General features: G+C 35.4%; 2 protein-coding genes across 2 annotated transcripts; one reads left to right on the top strand and one right to left on the bottom strand.

Moving 5' to 3' along the window:
• The first annotated feature begins 688 nt into the window (after positions 1-688).
• LOC110467377 lies at positions 689-7369 on the top strand. The gene is made up of 4 exons (XM_021524501.1): positions 689-1168; positions 3748-4104; positions 5061-5125; positions 6493-7369. The coding sequence occupies exons 2-4, from the start codon at positions 3760-3762 to the stop codon at positions 6734-6736; spliced, it is 654 nt and encodes a 217-aa protein (XP_021380176.1). The 5' UTR covers positions 689-1168; positions 3748-3759; the 3' UTR covers positions 6737-7369.
• Positions 7370-8209: 840 nt separating this feature from the next.
• LOC110467336 (N-acetylneuraminate lyase-like) lies at positions 8210-20111 on the bottom strand. Its single transcript, XM_021524447.1, has 11 exons — positions 20017-20111; positions 18150-18214; positions 15957-16027; positions 14851-14938; positions 14158-14212; positions 13593-13668; positions 12743-12835; positions 12176-12321; positions 11508-11633; positions 11040-11079; positions 8210-10780 (listed from the first exon to the last, which is right to left on the bottom strand). The coding sequence occupies exons 1-11, from the start codon at positions 20029-20031 to the stop codon at positions 10635-10637; spliced, it is 921 nt and encodes a 306-aa protein (XP_021380122.1). The 5' UTR covers positions 20032-20111; the 3' UTR covers positions 8210-10634.
• Between the last annotated feature and the right edge of the window lie 779 nt (positions 20112-20890).

Here is a 20890-nt window from a genome sequence, read left to right as displayed (position 1 = left end):
ATATTGTTTAATAGGTCTTATACGTAATATGATGAAGGATAATGTTAGTTAAGACATAGCGAACGTCTAGTTAAAGTATTACAAAAATCAAAAGTGAAAATCAGCACTATGACAAATCTATATTTATAAATGACGTAATTATTCTTGTTCTGTAACTATGATATCTCTATTCCACCAAAAACTAGACAGAGACGCCACTGTGTTTTTCATTTTTCATTTTTTTTTTTTTTTTTACAAAAATACTTTCTCTTTAATATATATATATATAGATATAAATAATAAATTATTGCCTTAACGTTTAAATGTTTTTTTTCTGGTGAATTTGATTGTTGTATATAAATGTTTGATGTTATAAACAATTTACGTATTGTTGTGTTAAGTTATCCATGCTTTAAATACAGGTGCAGTTTGTTGCACCATTGCTACATGACATTACAATATATATATCCTCCAATTCACAGTATATTAGGATAAACTTCATGTTATATATACAAATATGTAGTCGAATTGTGACATTGAAAACAATTGTATCAGAAAACGTCTGATTGCCATCTTTTGTGATGCAACTACAATATTACAAGCAATCACTATTGCTATTCAACCATGAAAATAAAAACTTCTCAAACAATTGTAAAAGCGGCAGTATCTGGATAATGTGTACCAGTTACTCACGTGTTGCTTCTTATGTTACGTAGCACGCTATTTATACAGAAAGCTACAACAACAAGGAATCGCTGATCGATACGTGATCTTTCGCGGCGGACGCGGGATTGCTATCTAGCAGTCGTGTCAGAGAGGCGAGAGAGGCCAAAAATGGCAGCAGCATCTGTGTATGTGTTGAATACATTCAAATTTCTTTTTTACACAAAGGCAGCCAAACGATCTTACTAGTTATTACGACACAACACAACGAGTAATGGAAGTACAGACGACAAAGACCCGCCATAGTGTCACATGTACGTGTTTTTAAAGTAGCACAGAATGTGCACGACTGTGCTTCAATACAGCAGTGCAGCAGTAGTGCTATCGATCGTGGGTTGTGTATAACAGACTTTGACAAGGCTTCTTCCGTTGCCTTCTATCGATCGTGTGTGCTTATCCCTCGTCCAGAACAGCCACCCGTGATTCCCAACTCCAGCAGAGAGTATGCCGATTAGCTTATTAACAGGTAAGTGGTGCCACATATTTGGGTTAGAAGCTCACACAAACCAAATTTGTTTCCGTCTATAAATACGGCTGATGGAATAAGCTGGCACACAACTAACGATCAATGCTTAAAAGTAAGCATAACCCATAACCGTGTTCTAGTCGGACTATGCTTTGTAGCTTCATGTGTCGTTTTGTTTCTTTCAATTTTCGATTTTTGACTGATTAAGCTACGTTTTGGTTTGTATTTTCTTGAATTTCCATTTAGTTACTAAACATTTTTTGAATATTTTATTCCTTTACATGTTACATTTTATATAAAGCTCAATATATCAAAAAAACGATATTGCAATGAAGCGTACAAATATCACTTGCTGAATGTTTTCACACACTGGTTACCTATGGGTTATGCAGCAGTCATTTTTGTATATTATAATATATATCAGAGGTGGTCGAGCGGCGCAGTGGAAAGCGCACTTGCGTTTCACCAAGGAGGCCTGGTTTCGATTCCCCTTGTATTCAAAAGCATTTCGTTGTTATATTAGATACCAAGGATATATAAAACGCCTACAATATTGTACATAGGTACTGTTACAATGGTCAAGGCCGTCATTTATTGCAATGTGGTAATCGACTTAGGCATTTGTTATTCAAATACAGCGCCAGCACAACACAGTGACAGTGAAGAAGTGCTATTTGAAAGCATTAGTTTGATGAAATTCATTACATTACATCACATTCTCTACAATGAAACGTTCTAATCAACCCTGCTTATCGGAATATTTTGTGTTCGAACCTATCTGTTTCAATGCAACCAATGCAACACACAACATACCCCCTACAAGGAAACTATATCATAAACTGATTAACTGGATGATGATGTATTCGTGTTTGAAACCACCTGTTTGACTAGCACAAATGCAACCATCGTTGACCCCACGACAGTGTAACAGGTTCAATAACCAAATATGTGTAACAGGTTCAATAACCAAATATGTGTAATTTTATATACCTATTACGAATGTGCTGTCCACTTATGTAATTTTCACATTTTACATCATTTAATTTCTTCTTGATCAGTGTTGCGTTTTGCTTGTTTGTGCTTTACGTCCTATTAACAGCTATGGACATTTAAGGACATGCCAGGTTTTGGTGGTGGAGGAAAGCCGGATTACCCGGAGAAAAACCACCGACCTCTGGCAACTGCCCCACGTAGGCCTCCAACCCGCGACCCAGTGGTGGAGGGCTAGTGGTAGCAGATTGTCAGACGCCTTAACCACTTGGCTAAATGGCAGATGCTGTATAATAATGAATACTAAGTATACGTATTATTTCAGAAGTATATAAAACACACTTTACCTATCAAACTCTTTGTAGATACTTATATTGACTATGCTTGTAGTAAAAGCTAGCTGAAGGTGATCATTCTATATGATTTGAAGAACAAATCATCTTTGCATAATAATGAGACATCGGTACTGCAACATGAGTCATAAAATGGCTTTCATAGATGGTATTCACTCCACGCAATACATTTATTGAAATAACGTATGTCATTTGTATATTGTAAATGCAATGTTACGTGACCATTGATTTAATTTGCAATTCAATATGGCTATTCATTTATTGTTGTGTTTAACATGTGTTACTGTTTCCTTTTGGGGATTTAACATATATATTTGCAACAGCTAAGGTCATATAACTACGGTGCCCAAATATGCTTGAGTCACTCACTGATGTTGGGCCATATCACTGCTTTGGTATGGATCCCTGTACCACTGCCAAAAACTTTAACTATGAATTGGAAAATGTCTATACCTCCATGACACAGGCATGTTTTCGGAATATTAATTCATATCTTACAGAAGTTTTACGTTAAAAACAATAAAAATGAAATAACAAAAATCAAAAGAAAAAACTAGGATGACCAATGTAAAGGAACCAGAGCGACATTCGAACCCTGGACCTCCGATCAGAAAACGGTTATTCTAATGTTTTCGTCTATAGTTCCCTGGCCTAGTCCAAAAACAAAATTAAGGGGAGGTAACAGTATGAATAAATAAACAGTGGGATTCTCTACAAGGATCCTTGAAGTGACAATTTATTGCAATGTCACAATCTTGACAATGCAACCTGTCACTCCACTAAGTCATACTGATATGGTAAAAGGTTGACCAAGAGTAAGACAGGAGGGAGATGGTGAGATTGAGATAAGTTTTGCAATATGGACAAGACATCGCCTTTTGTTTCTCTGATGGAAACAGTAAGAGAGAATAGTTGAAAGCTAGAAGGCCATAATAAAGTCATCTCATATGATTATGCAGTTGGATACACCAGACAAATTCTGTATTTTTGTACTTAATTACAGTTTTTGTGATTCTGAATTAAGTGATACAGCCATTTTTGTATTTCATCTGAGGGAATGTTTTGACATATTTTTTACTTATTTTGGTACATGATATTCTTGTCAATAAATATAGCACACACAAAAAATGAGAACTGTTTTTGATACAAGCTCTGTTAGCCTCTTGAAAAAAATCATTTTGGTTGAAACATGAAGGTTGTTTGATACTTGAATACGCTTTTTGGTTTTTATTTTAGCTGTTCCAGTCTATGATGCAAACTGTTATCACATGGAGGCGCCCACGTGATGCTCATCGAAATCTTCACTATGGAAACCCTTGCTTGTTTCTGATTGGTAATGCTCTGTGTTACATCATATCCGGTCTGATTCTCCTTGTTATTGGCGTCATCATTACGTCACTGACATTCCAGAATTTGGAACACCACGACAGTGAAACAAGTGAGAGGTACGCTGGTCCCATTCTTATCGTGGTTGGAGTACTTGTCTTAGCAAGAGGTGCCTTAAACCATATCCGGCCCGGAGATTCTACCAACCCACAACGACTCGTTATACGAAGTTACACAGGAGAAATTGCCACCAGGCCAATAATGGAGGTATTTGATTTTCAAATGAAAATGCCAACAACTAAGGAAATAAGCATGTATTTAATAAAAACAATTTGTAAATTGCATTTACACAATTTATCGATGATGGCATCATACATATGACATCATAGATTCATCGACTGCTAGGGCTGTTTTCCATGATGGCAAGCTTGGATTTGTTTTTAAAAGAATCGACATTTTATTTAACACTATTGGAGAAGGAGCATAACATATTTTGTAGACTAAATAATTATAATTCTATACTATTACTTTTGTTTAAACAGGGTTTAAAACTCACCTAGATCATATAGAAAATCCTATAAAAGAAGTAGGAAGCGTGTTCACTTTTACGTTTATTGGCAGGAAGCTTGTAGCTGGAATTTATTCTTGCACAGCTTACATGAAATACTAGTTTAAGTCAGAATAAACTGTCGAGGCCAACTTAAACCTTTCCCCTTTCGCTGTATTTAACATATGTTTCTGAACACCTTAAACATATTAATCAATTTCTTTTTTATTGTTTTGACATTTATAACCAATCAAGAGTCTTAAATGAAGGAAATGATCATACGGTACACTAAGATGTTACATTTCAAACGGATGCTTCATTATTTTTTATCATATCATATTTGTATTAATTGTTTCGTGCAAGTTATAATCTTGTGTGTTAAATGATCGTTTGATCGTGGATTAACACAACGTCTCAAAACTAAGTGTGTTTTATACTAACACCAGGAACAAAAACATTGCCTGGTACTTTCAAAGACGTTTTAAGCCAGGAATAATTGATAAAATTCGATATAAGAATGTCAGAAAGAGGATCAAGAACGTGTGGCTGTAGCTAGAATATTGCCATTATAGAAATATCTAACCACGCCCTAGGAACATTCCCTGTAGCACTTGCTTAGCCTAGTACCAAGCTTGTATGACCTAATTCTATACGAGAATATTTTTCTCAATTGCAGTACAGTAGCAATTCCATGACGATGTGCAGCGTTGTCAGTATTGGGGAGACACATGAATATCCCAGGTAAAATTTATTATTTGCTGATCGATAAAATAATGAGAAAAAACTACAACATGTTCATCGAACAAAATGCATTGGGCGCATCAATGTACATAAATTGTATCCGATACATCAACCCGTTGGCAATGGTTAGCTGGCCAGGAAATGAATCCGATAAGATGGAGGTTGTTATAACACACGTGCGTTGCTGTAGTAACACACGCGCGACGCTGGCAATTAGTGCGACCAGATCAATGTGTTTTGCTTGAACACACACCAGACAAATGGAAATGGAGCTCTTATATGTGTGGTGTAGATTCCGCACGATATGTATTGCTACACTGGGGTTCTCTGTTTAACTTAATCATAACATTTATAATCGTTACGGTTACATTAACAGTACATTTGTATATATCTTTATGGAAAACAATAAAACAGCATTCTATGCTAGGAAATAACAAACAACAAGAGAATACCAGGGTGTCTATAGAACCATAATTCGAAGTCAAATCGTTAGAACCAGGTCAAAATATGAACTATGGAAAAATGTATCTAGAGACAGTGGAAAAAGTTCAAGGAGGAAGGGTAAGCGTTCTCCGGTAAATCGACGACACCCACAATGTACATCGAGCTTCAAATTCAAATGACGTCACGTCCTCACACCAAGAACCCGTGCAGTGACAATAAAACCCCAAAGCACTCTAATTGGTATAATAAAAGCATCGGCTTTCATATCACACACATTAGATCATGATGGCGACCATAAACCTTGTCCAAAACAAACCAACAACCTGCATTTTTTGGAAATCCTGTGTTGTAAGTTTGTCCGTCAGCAATCGATAATTATCATAAATTGATTGACTACGTGCGATTTGTTTGAACACAGTAATAACTGTAGCATTGGCAATTCAAATGATAACCTAACACTTTAATCTGATACAAGTGAACACCGTGTCGACAAATTCAAGCGTCTGTGGGAAGTATTGTAGTTAAAATGATGTGATTACCTTTGAAATATCATATGATCACGAAGTAAATTATTTGATTTTTTTTTTTAGACTTTGCTCTTGTTCGCCTGTAACTAATTTATCAATATATGCATTGATGTTTTTCCTGCACAATGATTGGCACGCCGACAAATAATGGGCTTGTAGATCTTTAAACATTCATCATTGACATTCATACCATATTTAAACCTGATTGCCGAAAAACATAAATGTTTTGGTAAATACCATTCAGTTGATTACCCAGCGCCAAATTGCCACTAATAAATCATGCTAAGTGTGGAAACCTTTACGAAAGGAGGGAAAGTTAACAATAAGGTGACATATATACCCTTAAGGATAACACTTTTTAATATACTATTTATGTTATCTATATCATCCTTCCAGACTGTCAATATACAATGACGATCCTCCGTCATATGACGCTGTCATTGAGACCAGTGGCGATCCCGCTTGCATAAGCGAATCAACAACGACACGTGACGAGTCAACACAGTCCCCTGACGAACAACAGGAGTTGCCGCCCTCCTACGAGGAGTGCTTTCAGGCTGCTGCTGCTACCGCGACTACATCTATCGACGCTACCACTACGCAACAGGAAACGGAAGTATTCAGTTCCAAAGACACGTGACCAGCTGTTTCAATGTCTTCCATCACTTGTATCATCAAAAGCTCGTAAGACAATTGAAATCACTCCCAATCATTAAGACATTACAAGAGATCGGCCTTTCTAAAACTATGCAAACGAGAAAGCATTTCATCTGTCTCTTTTATACTTGGTTGCATGAGTACCAAACACCTTTGTGCCATTTTGACACCATTTCTTACGAACCGTAGGGCGAAATGGGAACAGAATCAATGAATGAATGGTTTCGCACGTTCTCACCCATTGAAAGTGATCATTTTTCACACACAGGAAAATGTCGTAAACTATGAATCAGGTACGCTAATTTTTAAACAAGTAGCCTTTATTAATGTTAGTGACGTGTCTTCTGTTACTTTAAGTTGTGCGCGTAGGCTCAATAATTTACGCTGTAGAAAAGAGATAATATATTGATTATGTAAATAAGTGCTTTTTACCTTTGTGGGTTAGTGGATAAAGTGCAGGAACAATACACGTGCATATGACGATTCGTTGGGGACAATTCTGTGTGGTCTTTTTCATTATTTCCACAAGTGCAAATGAATATTTGGACCTCAAAGTTCTTTTTCAACCATTTTATATTTCGTTTGTATAATGTAAAATAAATTGTGTTCGATAGTAGACATTGCTTCCGTTGTTTATACATGTATCAGTAATCGCGAGGGCACCAAAAATGGAACACTGATTAAAGAAAAATATCACTATTTCCTATTCTATTTCTGGAACACCTATGTTTTACCATAATGAATCACTAGATGCATTTAGCTTTGGAAATTTGGAAATGGAACACCTCATCATATATTTCATTTTATGAAAATAAATGACAGCATTTGAAAAAGAATATTTTCATTTCAAGATTTTTTTTTACATTTTTTGATAAATTTTAGTCATTTATTCATTAAAATATTCATTTGAAAAAAACTTTTCTTTATTTAAAAATGTGATACGATATCGATAGTTTCACACCGTATTATTTTCAAGGATTTATTTTTCATTACAATATTTCCGATTTTTTTTAACTGAGTTCATGAGCAATATACAAGAGGTAGACAGACACATCTTGCTCCAATTACTTAACACTATATCGATTTTGTTTAACCCTTTCACCGCTATGTAACTTAATTAGACTCTACCATGCATTGATATGGATGGTTCCATTATAATCTACAGAGGCGAAAGGGTTAAGGATGAACGTTTCACACACAAACTGATGTGTTTGCACTTTTGAAATTAAGTAATAGATAAAGTAAGCCAAAATTGATGCAAGAAATGTGTTACAAAAATGATGATATGACCATGGTAACGCTACATAAAGTGATGACGCGATGGTGACATTTTAAGAATAATAGCACGTTTGAACTGTCGTTCTCTTGGTAGACAAAGACAGGTTTTTCTGTTACCCTGGAGGGAGGGGGGGGGGGGGGTCCCCTATTCATAACAATGGTTTGACGTCACATCAACAATACAATGGCGTCACGTAAACAATCCATCAACGTCTGAATTTAGTCTGTAACGTTAACATTACAGTATGCATATGATACAAAATGGGTGAACAGGGTAAGAGAAAAATCATTAAACCCCTTGAAGGCAAGTAAAGGGAATCTCAACCATGGGGGAAATATTCTTAAGTTGCCAAACACTTGGCGAGAGTGAGATTCTATTAATCTTTTCTTTAGAAAAGGGAAGACACCTGTGAAGTGTGGGAGAAAAGTATCTTGATGTACCTTGCATCATGTCTACCTTAAATTGATCTAATGCAGTATTTAACGAGATAGACTTATCAGATTGGGGTCCACTCAAGTCAAGTCTTTTAAGAGATAATACATTTATACCGACATATGTCACAACGACCTACAATTTAAATTGCATACAATGAGAAACCAGTCATGTATCTCTGTCGGAATACATGTGCATGTTCATACATATATAAACGAGTACACGTGTTGCGTGTATTATTTTTTGTATTAAGAATTAGGAAATCGATATGCGACTAGGATTGCCGGTCTCTTGCAACGGACATTAACTAAGCAAATCAATAAAGGGCATTTTTTTTATTTTTAATTAAATTATTATATTTCATTTGGATTGGATCAAGAGCACAACCCCATGAGTTTACCGATCATGCTCGCCAATGAATCATATGAACACTTGAACGAAATAATCATAAATGGGATTACATTACCTCGCGTGATGTGCATAAAGCTATTATGTTATGGAGATACGAATGTCTTTTATAATGGTTTAGACATGGTTTGATATGAGCCACTATTGTTCATGGTTTAAACGCTCTGTAATAGACCACAGTGATTAAGTAATTGTACAGTAGACAGAAATATGTATCACTCCCTGCAGTTTCGGGGAAAGGATAGATTTGCTGTATCATACTGCAAGTCGAAAGAGGCGACTAATGCGGAAACCTATGTAGAATAGGAGAGTTTGCTTTTACGTCTCCTGAAGAAATCAAAATTCATCTGCTGCCCTTCATTTGGGGCCTATGTTTTCTGTTCTGTCTTCCCTACTCTTTCTTTTAGGAGGTGTCTCCCTAGGCACCCGTCTTCATATGACCTATGCGGTTGCGTGTACGTTAAACCCCAAACGGACCAAACAATGCAGTACTTTTTATATGCATGAATGGTGGACCATGTATTTAAAAAAAATAATGATTACATTTTTTGGGTATTTAATAAAAAAAAAAAAAAAAAGTGATTGATATTTTCAGTAATGTTAGTGTATCGGGATACTGGCAAACAGAGTAATTCTATACGTTATACAAGAATGTATCACGATACGATACGATTCGAGGAATCGTTACCGCCCTTAAAGGCAAAATATGAACTCAGGGTTGATTCATCGATGATTTACTGAAGTGAAAACAAAACCGTAACTCAAACTCAAACGCGGCAAAATATAATTAAAGGAAAAAATAAAATGGAGAAAGAATATAACCAGGTGTTCCGGAAGGGCAAGTGTCGTCGTCTTCTTCATGGGCGACACCCGCCATGTAAATTTCAGTCAAATCTAGGAAATGTGGTAACTCAAACAAAAAAGGAAGATATTAGCATAAATGAACAGCCTGAGGAAAACTTAAGTGCTGACTACCACTAGACGGCGGTAATTCTACATTGAAAATGGTTGATTCATTATGCGAAAATATTCTTTTATTTTTGTTTATACATTTCCATTTGACTCGTTTTTTGTGTCATCCTGACCATTTCAGCCGAATGAATTATCTTTAAGCAGCCCTGATTAATTAAAGAAGCCGTTTGATATATGTTATTTGCTTACATGGTTATCGTTATTATTTTAGTATATTTCAATTTCAAAATATGAAAGGATTAAAAGGCAAATCATTTAACTGATTGATTTATATATATATATAAATCTGCCCATGGTTTTCTCTTTGTTCAAATACAATGAAATGATGAACAGAAACATTTAATAATCTGGTTAAGAAACTGACGTCATTTGAATATAGGACCTCTAGTGCATCACGGCTTCATAATCCAAGCATTCTTGAAAACGGGTTAGATGTTTGCGGCAGGATTTCCAATTCATATAAGATTTAACTTGTATTCATGTCAAATGACCTTCTTGAAACCGTAAGAAGAAATTAACTAATATGACAAGAGGCAATATCTCAAACATATGCATAGTACTGAACAAAAGATCCTACAATCGGTGGTTTGATGCTCCACTTCAAGGGAGAGCACTAGTACAAAAACTGTACGCTGTTTCATGTTCATCCAACGTCGTTGAAAGCAAATGAAAGAAGTCGCCAGAAATAAATAAATGTCAGATTGCAAGATTTCTTCTTTCTTAACGTTCTATGATTCATTTAAACCTGATTACTGCAGATAGAAATGCCACGGAAATCCATTCCCAAGGATTACTTCCATAGTCCTAATGCGTCTATGTCCTTCCTCAAAGAGTCCTCCTGTTCTTTGCAAATGTCCTTCAAGGGCAAACGAACCGGTCCCATATCAAGACCTGAGATAATTGTGAACATCCTTTTTGCTATTGGAAAGGCTCCACCTAAAACAGACATTTATCAACAGTCACATATCATATCCTTAAAAAACATTATGTTAATTTTTCAATGTTATGGGTTAGATTAATACCTGAATTAATAAAATTACCAAGCAATGTCTTGAAGACTTTTAAGACTTATACAGATTAGCAATACATATACACAATTTCGCGTAATGTTTCGTTTTGCAATGAATCAAACTAATGTTCAGTTTCATCATATTTTACTCTATAATTTGAGAAGAAAAAAATCGATATTTCTTACCGGGGCGATCCCTCAGTGTATCTATGAGTTGGGCTTGTTCCTGTAAATGTGACAAATACACGGTTAAAATTCAAAACTTGGGTTACAGTTACTTCCCCTACTTTCATCGCGTTTGTTTTAAACATCTGCGCTGTGATTTGGAGATTAATGCGGTATTGAGTTCATGTGATCTGCGATTCATTTACGTGGTATCAATAGAAAGTACTTAATTTTACAGCTATCTGTCAAGATAAGTATTAAACCTACATCTGATGTTACAGTCAATATTAAAGAAGGAGAACAAGGAGAATAAGAACAAACAAAAATAGGAAAACATGGCACATAATTTTTATGGAAATTAGTACAATGACTTGCAATTTCTTTGGTTATACAAATCAACAAAAACAGAATTTAGATATTATTAAAACAGAAAGTCATCCAATGCCAAAAAACGATGACCAGACTTAGTATTTATGTTGTTGATCTTACCTGGAATTTCATAGCTGAGGCCATATCTCCTTTATCATACGCTGTCTTCAGGTTGTAGAACACATCCCCCATGAAGGCCACCGATACTGGTACATCAATGCCCAAACTTAACGCCGTTATGTATTGCTAGAAAACATCAATAAAATCGACGTGACCGATAGTTCAGCATTGCTGCTAATGAGGTTCCACTTTATAAACGGATGGAGAAGATTCCGAAAAAGAGAACATAAATGATTATAAGGCTCGCGATATGTTACGGAATCTGATACCACTGCCAAAAATTGTAATTATGCGCTAGAAACTTCTTTTCCGACAAGATCATAGCTTTAATAAATCATTTCTGAAAGAAAAACACACTTTCCGGAACTTTTCATGAAACAAAATAGAAATGAAATTTCCAAGTTGGATACGCAACAGGACTAGACACGGATTCAAACCCTGTAATTCCAATCAATTCTCTCTAACATACTGGAACATCTAGCCTGCAGTAGCACACTTTCCCAGTTGCACTACAGTTCTATCCTAAACGAATTGAATGAGAGTTAACTTTATATTATACAAATAAAACAGTGGAATTCCCTATTGTTTTGCCTGCAGAAGGGCTGTTATAATTTGTTTTTACGTAAGACTTTGTTTTCCTTTTTTTGCTATACAAAGTTATTCCTTACCACATCGGTCCCACACATGACCTGAAATCGATCCTTGTCCACCATCATACAGCTATGGGCACTGGTCAGTTCCTTGGATGAGTGCTTAAGTCCGCAAAGTGTTGGAATCTTATCCTTGGCAAGGCGTAGAAATTTGGCCGCATTCACTAATAAGCATTAAACAGCATTCAAACATTTTGAAAATTTCCAGCAATGTATCAGCTTACGGTCAAACATTATTCGAACATTTAGACAATTTTAGAACTTAGCGTTCGATGCTCACTGCATAATACATGCAGAAAGTTTAACGGCAAACAAAAAAAATTCAGTTAGCAGATGTACGTTACCTTTAATCATTTTTTTTTTTTTACGCGTGATGGAAACTTCGCGAATTTGCTCATTTTCCACAATTAAATTGACAGTGAGTGGCATTTTTCGATATGTCATCAAAAGAGCGTGTTTCAATGTTCGGGGTATTTTATCTGGCAAAAAAAACAAAAAAAAAACGAAAAACGAAATATATGGTATGAAGAATATTTATCCACCCGACAAAATTATAACTGTACAATGAAAATGAAAAGTACTCACAGTAAATCCCGGTGACATAGTTGATACAGTAATAGTAGAAAGGTGTTTTAGGAGCCATTCCAGCCACTGCAGCCATGTATTCCACCAGTGCCTCTGTAATGTTTATCATACTATCGTCAAAAGTAATTCTGGTTCTGAATAAAAATATTAACTTATTTTACAACAATTATGTTTATCACTCTTGTTGCCCCGGATGATAGCGCGTGGGGGTCTTAAAGTAGGTGGAAACCGGCGTACCCGGAGAAAACCCACGTGATCGGGTGACCCCATACCTTTTCACGTCCGATCAGGGAATCGAACCCCAGTCGCCTTGGTGAAAAGCAAGTGCGCTATCCACTGCGCCACCAAACCGTTGGTTCTGAATCATTCAGGGAAAATAAAATGCGGGGGAATAATAAGGAAAGCAATTTATTGTTTTCTATGTTTAATCCCAATTTATCATTAAACGTTATTCACATACTTAAACAACAGATATCATCGGTGCAGTTGTTCACTAAGCAAATTCAGAACATTCGGTGTACGTCTAATAATCGGTTTCAAACTTGTATATACATTTTTCATGAACACATAACAAATTTTCCAAAAAACAATGCAATATTTTAAAAATGCCCCATAAAGTATTGCAAGATATTTATGTTAATCCCCTCGTATATTTAGCGAACTTATTTTGTGAATGTAATCCGAAGGATTATATGAACCCAATAAAACCAAAATGTACCTGCATGATCAATATTTAAATCGCGATCGACTCTACGCATATAAATTCGAAACAGTGTATATCTTGCGAAATATATTTAAATGTTTATAATAATGATAGGCGATTCAATATCAAAGAGTTGAATTTACTTACCTTCATTTGTTGGTTTGAAAAATGATGGTGCAAGAGCGGCTATGGCATCAACCCCAACGTCTTCAGCATGGCGGGCCTAGAAGGAAACAGGTGAATCAAATATATGTGTAGCCGAGGTCATGTTTTACGATTAGAGCCCGGAATTACAGTTTACTTTCCCAGTGCTGTCCCGGCTGGGCGTTAAGGAAAACTCAAATAGCATAGTAATTAACAATTAACTATATGGAACTTCATTTCTATGACTTACTCCTTCCCTCTCATTTTAGAATCGCGAGGAGTACAACAATGCTTGTGAGAGCTTGTGAAAAGTTAAGAAGATGTTGATAATAATATGTATTCCCTGCATGGTCGCCGATGTATTTGAAGTCACTTAAATTTATCCATGTACTGTTGATAGAAGTTGATGCCAAGACTAAAGAGTACAGGTCGAATGTTCTACCAATTGGGATATAAGAAATGTTCTTCTCAGTAGCCACTGAGCGACTATGTGACTCACTACCACAAATGTACCGTGTACTCTTTTCTTGTCGTCTAATCTAATAAAATGAATATTCCTCATACTCACAAGAACCTGTGAATCCCGGAGGTTATTTGCTCCAACATGAGCTATTATTCCAATCCTGAAACAGGCCAGAAAGCATGAAGGACATACAACTTTCTCTCCGTTATTCAGAACTTGTTTAAGATGTTTGCACACTACTGCAATATTTGTTCAATGCCGATTAACATTGAAAATCATTGTTTTTGTTTCATTGGAATTGCATGAATGTTCTTTCAGTTAAGGTTTGGAATGCCTCCTTTTTAACATGTAAGATGATATGCAATACAGTTCTTTACAAACATATTCCATTATAAGTATCTTGGAAAATATGTTTGAATGAAATATGCATTTTGATACTTAAATTTATGTTCAAAACTTACAAAACACAATACTTTTTGGACTAACTGTTTATCAATTGAAGGAACAGACATTCTTGTGTTAACAAGATTGTATGTTCTATGGTTACAAGTTCATTTAATCGGCGAATGTCATTTGAAACCATACGGGAATTTCCATCATAATTTGAATTTGACGTCACGTCATGATTCGTCCCCGATAACTCAAACAGCTGACGGTGAGATCCGAACATTTTCCGATAGGAAAACATCCACGTGTAATGGCTTGTGCTGTTATTTGGCTAGCAACATATTCGATGGATAGGTTTATTTAGACAGCGCAAAATTTTGTATGTTAATGACATTACGCTAACATGCTTACTTTCCGTCAGCTGCTTCAACCCAAGCCTCTAAGGATTTCTTTCTCTCTTCAATGGTCAGTGACATCCCCTCTCCCAGTGTACCATTTACTGTAACATTAAGGGAGGACACTATTTTATACACGTTTCTTTCTATTGCAGTATTGGTTTATAATGTGTTGTTGGCTGAATGCTATCAGTTAAGTTTTTGCGGGTAGAATCGGGCGAGATGAAAGTGGTTGAACTAAAAAAGCACTCGGTATCATATCTGTTCATTAACACATCACATAACGAGTATTAATTTTCCGTGATTTGCACATAAAACAAATTAATCTAAACACAAAGGGTATAAGACTGCTGAATATCCGAACCAAAGACTGGTATGGAAACTTCGGAAATTTAGCTTGAGGTGAATATATTTGCAAATTAATAAAGGTAGAGAATGGTAGGTATTGTTCCTGCACAGTCCTACTCAGTTTAAACATCTACGATATTATATTGGTGAACGAAGTCACATTGGTTGCGTATGAATATCACCACTGTTACGCAAAATATAAAGTAGAATAAACAATAAATTAAACATCAATTCATGAAAATATTGAATAAAACAAATCATATCAACATTGCTTTTTAATAATTCAATATGTAGTTTAGATCGCAGTAGTTTATCCACAAGTATATTACGATACCAATCAATCACTTCCGGTTCAGTAAAGGCAAGTTGTGATCCTATAGGATTTGATAAAGAAACAAATCTAAACTTGAGACAAAAAAACACACCATGTAGGCAATTAGAGAAAAACACCTCACGCCGATGAGCAATGCACTGATCACAAATCAATAACCTCCAATCGTGGTTTCTGGACTATCGATTATGACGCCACAATCGAGACAAGACCATGATGTCATATTTAGTCATGAGCTCATAATGATTCAACATATTGCACTAGCGACAAAATATAACAGTATTAAGTTTACAGGAAACACACAGGAATCAATGGGATATCGATATGTTTGACAGAGGCATGAGCAAATAGATTATATCAGTCTAATTGGTGATGTATTGTTGAGTGTTAATTGACCAAAGATGTGTCATCAAATTATTGCAGTTGTGTATGAGATCACTTACCATATGCATATTCGAAATGATGGTCTTTCAGGTACGAGCAGAACGCGGGAATAATTTCATAGTTGATTTCTCTGTAACAGCAGTAATGAAAAGAAAATATATCAAGAACATATTGCTCAATTGTTTAATGAGACGTGAAATTTGTAATATTAACTACATTGCTAAATGAAAACTAGACAATATCCAGTAAAATTGACTAATAATTCAGTTAATATTATTCACTATTCACGACCCTTCCTCTATTTAAACGTTTATCATCCTTTTCGCATCATTATACAGAATATAGAGATTCAATTCATATATTCTCATATACTGTAAAAGTAGAAGTTTCGCGGTGTGGAAATGTTCGCATTTTTTGCGTTGAGTAAATTAATGCAAACATATCCACATCGCAAATTATTTAAAGAGTCATAACGCGAATATTTCCGCACGCAAAATAAATGCAGATAAATGTAAGCTGTTATTTAACTATTTTAGAACAAGAAGAACAATAAAAAAATACTTTGTCTACAACAACATAAAACGTTAGTATATCGTAAATGTTAAATGCCAATCTCACAGAAATAACCAGTGAACTGAATATAATGTTAAAGGTTCATGTCAATTTAATGTGAATTTAACGTCAAAATAATGTTTTGTTATTCGTAACGTTAAAATAAGGTCCTTATAAGATATATTTGCATTGATTTAACATTAGTTCAACGTTGTTAACATAACGTTGCAAAAAAATCAAAGTTATTTCAACATCGAAATATGTTGTCCTTCAAATAATTTAAAATTGTGAAACATTACTTTAACATTGTGAATTTTTCAACATTATTATCTATTCTTTAAACAAATACTTCTAGCTTAGAAGCTGCGAAATACAACACATGTATATGTATGGTAAATGTGTGAAATTAAAGGTAAAAAATCGATAGTTAGGTATTGAAATGGGTCAGTTCTGTTTAAGGTTATTCTGACGCGAAATGTATGAGGCAAGGACGGTGGTAGAAGACAGATTTAGGTCACAAGGACGTACACGAGTTTAAGTACAATGAGAACGTTTAACATGTATATTCACGAGTGAGCGGAGAGCAACGAGTGAATATATACGTCCGTGCAATAAATGAGTGCTTTCTGATTCGTTAAAAAAAGACAAGTGTGTGGTCCTGCTTTTATCACATCCCTTCCGTATTTGGTAGAGATCGATACAAAGATTTTATAAACTTATAAAAAGTAGTTACGGCTAGTAGGTAAATACAACATTCCGTATTGCACATGTACAATACAGAACGTTGTATGCTGCAGATTATTACTTCCTGCTTATATTACATGAATATATACTTAATATCACAAACTGACGTTTCCGAGTACTTATTCGCTAATACATTAATTCACATTTTAGGATCCCCGTAACACTGTCAAAAACTGTGACAGTGTTTTGAAAACGTTTCCCTGCATTACTTCATCTTTCGTTAATCATCTCGGAAAAGAAAACAATATGTTGCGCGGCGCCACATTTCACAAAAATTAAAGATGAAAAAACCCTAAACAGTAGTGATGTGAGTGTAAACAATACGACGAGGGCTAACCAGAACTCGAAAGCGTGTCCTCTTAACATTATCCTGCCTCTCTACTCTAACCGATCGAGCTACAACGTCAACCGTGGTACCCTGTCTTAGTGCCGCAACAGTTACATCTTAAATGCAATAAAGGGGAGGTTACTGTATGTACGAAAAAAACGTTGGAAGTGTCTAGTGTTTTCTCGTCAGTAGGACAGAGATCCTTTACTCAATACAGTAATATACCTCAACTTTGAATATATTTAATTTTAATAAAGGATTATATAAAACACATACCACATATATAGATCGCATCCCATGTAACCAAAATCTATATCATAGATTTCAAATAAAGCTTTAGTTTCCATCGATATATTTAGACATTGCTTTACGTACTTGATATAAATTATATAAGGAATACTGGGGCCTGTTCGGTTCGTCTGATTATAAATGCAACATCTTTTGGTGTAAATCCTGGCAGACCTGCAAAAGTTCGTGCATCCCATCAATGCTCACCTGAAAGCAGCATCAGATTACTAGGTTCGACCTTATTGCATAATCGAACAACTCTTGTCCAACCGTTTGTATCGTGATAAACGAAAGCGGCCCTGGTGTGCCATTATCGTTTGCTGATTAATCTTCAACATACCCATTTGGTTTGAAGGCTGTGAACGGTGCTGACACTGCTCCTCGGATACGGAAGTTCCGGATTTTCTATCAAGAAAGATGATGATGTTACCTTATAAATCAAAATAAATGTGATAGCTGATTGAATATCGTCATGTTAATTTTCTCGTGTCCATGTTAGGGTGGCCAATAAAACTAAAAACTGTCAGCTTCTTCTTCAGGAACACCTGGTCTTTCCTGTATTTTTTCTATGTAACGTTTTACTTGTCTGTTTGTTCATGGTGCTGCATTTTTATTTCGAGTGTAAGTTGTATTTTGACGAATGTACAGACTTCATTTACATCCATATTTTTCAAAAATGTCTTTAAAACCACTAAAGCAAAAATGGGGACAGCAGTGTTATACCTAAGCATTGCATTAGTTAAGTAAATAGTTAAGTCGGATGTGCGTGCATATGCATGGTATCTTTGTATTAACTTTCATTCGCTTGTTTAGTCTTTACTTGGTCTATATTTTTTTTACTAAATCTGATATTCTTGCGCAATTGATGTAATTATACACGAAATCTGAAAATCTGCAGTTAATTCGAGGTTGATTAAACTTATATAATTCTTATAATTATTTTTGTTAATGTCACATATGAGTGGACATGTACATGTAATAATGGTGATATTGTTTAAGTGAATGACGGCTTTAAATTTCACACGTCCTCACATGCCAGTAAACAAAGATTGTACATGAGAAAATTATCCCCTACATTGGTATTCCTAAGCATGCTTTTGAATTCTGATTTCAATAAATCAACATATCATTAATGCATCACGACAGACCATCAAGGTGTCAATCAATTAGAATGAATACAATATAGTGCAGATATGCTCTTTCCTGTTTCGTATGTCCCTCCTCTAGTATGACAAGCAGTATACTATAGTAATTTGCTGTAAATGTGTAAATACGGTGTTCTACTTTTTATTAGTCTGTATTTCTAACGGCTCATTTGTATATTTGTCATACCGTATCCCAACAGCAGGGAAAACATAATACCCAAAATAATAGCTATAAATACGAACTTATGAAACACAAATTCTGAAACAGTTCCCGACGCTGAGAGTCAAACAAGAGAAATATGTTTCTGCGCCATATGGCCATTTTTTCCATTTAGGACTCTTCAATGGAATTAAAGGCTGAAGCAAAGACCATTACATGTTTAGCTCAAGTTTTAGCAGAGTTAAGAAACGACGGTGTATTGTCTTGTTGAATGACACAACCCCAAGGGCCATCCGCGGAATCAGAATATTTGACCTTCCAGCGAAAACGCACTAACCACCTGTGTTAGTTTTACTAAACATAGCTCCAAACTGTGTTAAAATCTTAAATTGATGTAACATCGGTTAAGATATGTACTTTCAGCATGTCATTAACCTATTCAAATAAAGGGCAAGATAGTGAGCTGGTGTCGATGGACTAAATCTATAACATATATGGATATATACTACATTGTATATGAAAGTATATTAACAATATCGGGAGCATCTGTACATGTAACTAATGGAAAAAAAACCTATTAACTAGGGTTTCCTACCTACATCATTCAATCTGCTTGGAAAATGCACAACGTTCGCCATGACTTAGTTTCTAACTATGAGATTTTAAAGTCTCTTGTGACAAAAGACACGTTTAAGGCGTCTTAAAATATAGATGACCTACCTGATTTGAGTATATAATACGACAGTACACACTCCAATGTTTAAGCATCCAATCCTTCAATTACTGATTTTCACATTTTGACTTCAAATGTACAACAAACGCATAGGGTTTTTCGCAATCATAAAATAAACATAATTATTGCATGAATCACTGGTGTGTCTTAGCAATGCTGTACCAATTACCTGTTGTTCTTCCATCGTTGCTTCTGGTATGGTTATACTCTCGGCGTGTCTGATGGGATACCTATTGTCGGAGTGGTCTCTTGTAATCCATAAATTTATGCAGGTTTTATATGCAAACCAACATGTCTGAATCGTGTACAGGCATAATAATAGGTCGGTTTCGTTTGTCGTTCACCAAGCCTTGTCAGCTTTATTCCGTCTTTGCGTATTGCAGAGTTATCTTCTCTTGAGAGCAGGTATTGATTGTTACGTCATTGGTTTATGTGAGAAAATTGCGTCGTTTACTCAAAAATTGATGACGTTGCTTTCACAAACAAATGACGCAATACCCGCTCTCAAGAGAAGATAACTCTGCAATACGCAAAGAGGGAATAGCAAAGCGTGTATTGTAATATAGAACATGTTTTTCACTGTATCGTGTAAGGGTAGCGGCCGTCTTATATTGTCTTTCGAGTTTGCTGTTGTTTATGCTGATTTTGTTGATGCTAATGGTACTGTACAAGTGGTGCTGTTCGTGCTGCAGTGGTTTTAGCTGTTGTTCTCGTTATGAATGTTCTTGTTGTTGTTATGAATGTTCTTGTTGTGTTTTGTTTTTTTTGTTTCTTTTGTTGTTTATTTTGATGGAAAACATAGACCATTATATTGCACCACATTGTCAATACACATTTTAGAAATCCCACATCAAAACCATTAAACAAATGATAGTACTCAAAACAATTTGCGGTCTTTATCATGACTACAATTCCAATTAGAAGATCTCATGATAAAAGATGTGTTTACTGTGTCTAAGAAAGAGTGTGGTGCAGGGACGTACTTCTTAAAATTAAATTGGATAAATCATGAAGGGTCACACTAGTGATTCAAGTAAATGTCT

The sequence above is a fragment of the Mizuhopecten yessoensis genome, unplaced genomic scaffold, assembly GCF_002113885.1.
Source record: "Mizuhopecten yessoensis strain PY_sf001 unplaced genomic scaffold, ASM211388v2 scaffold11171, whole genome shotgun sequence".
Classification (NCBI taxonomy): Eukaryota; Metazoa; Mollusca; class Bivalvia; order Pectinida; family Pectinidae; genus Mizuhopecten; species Mizuhopecten yessoensis.
This window is presented reverse-complemented; position numbering and strand designations above follow the sequence as displayed.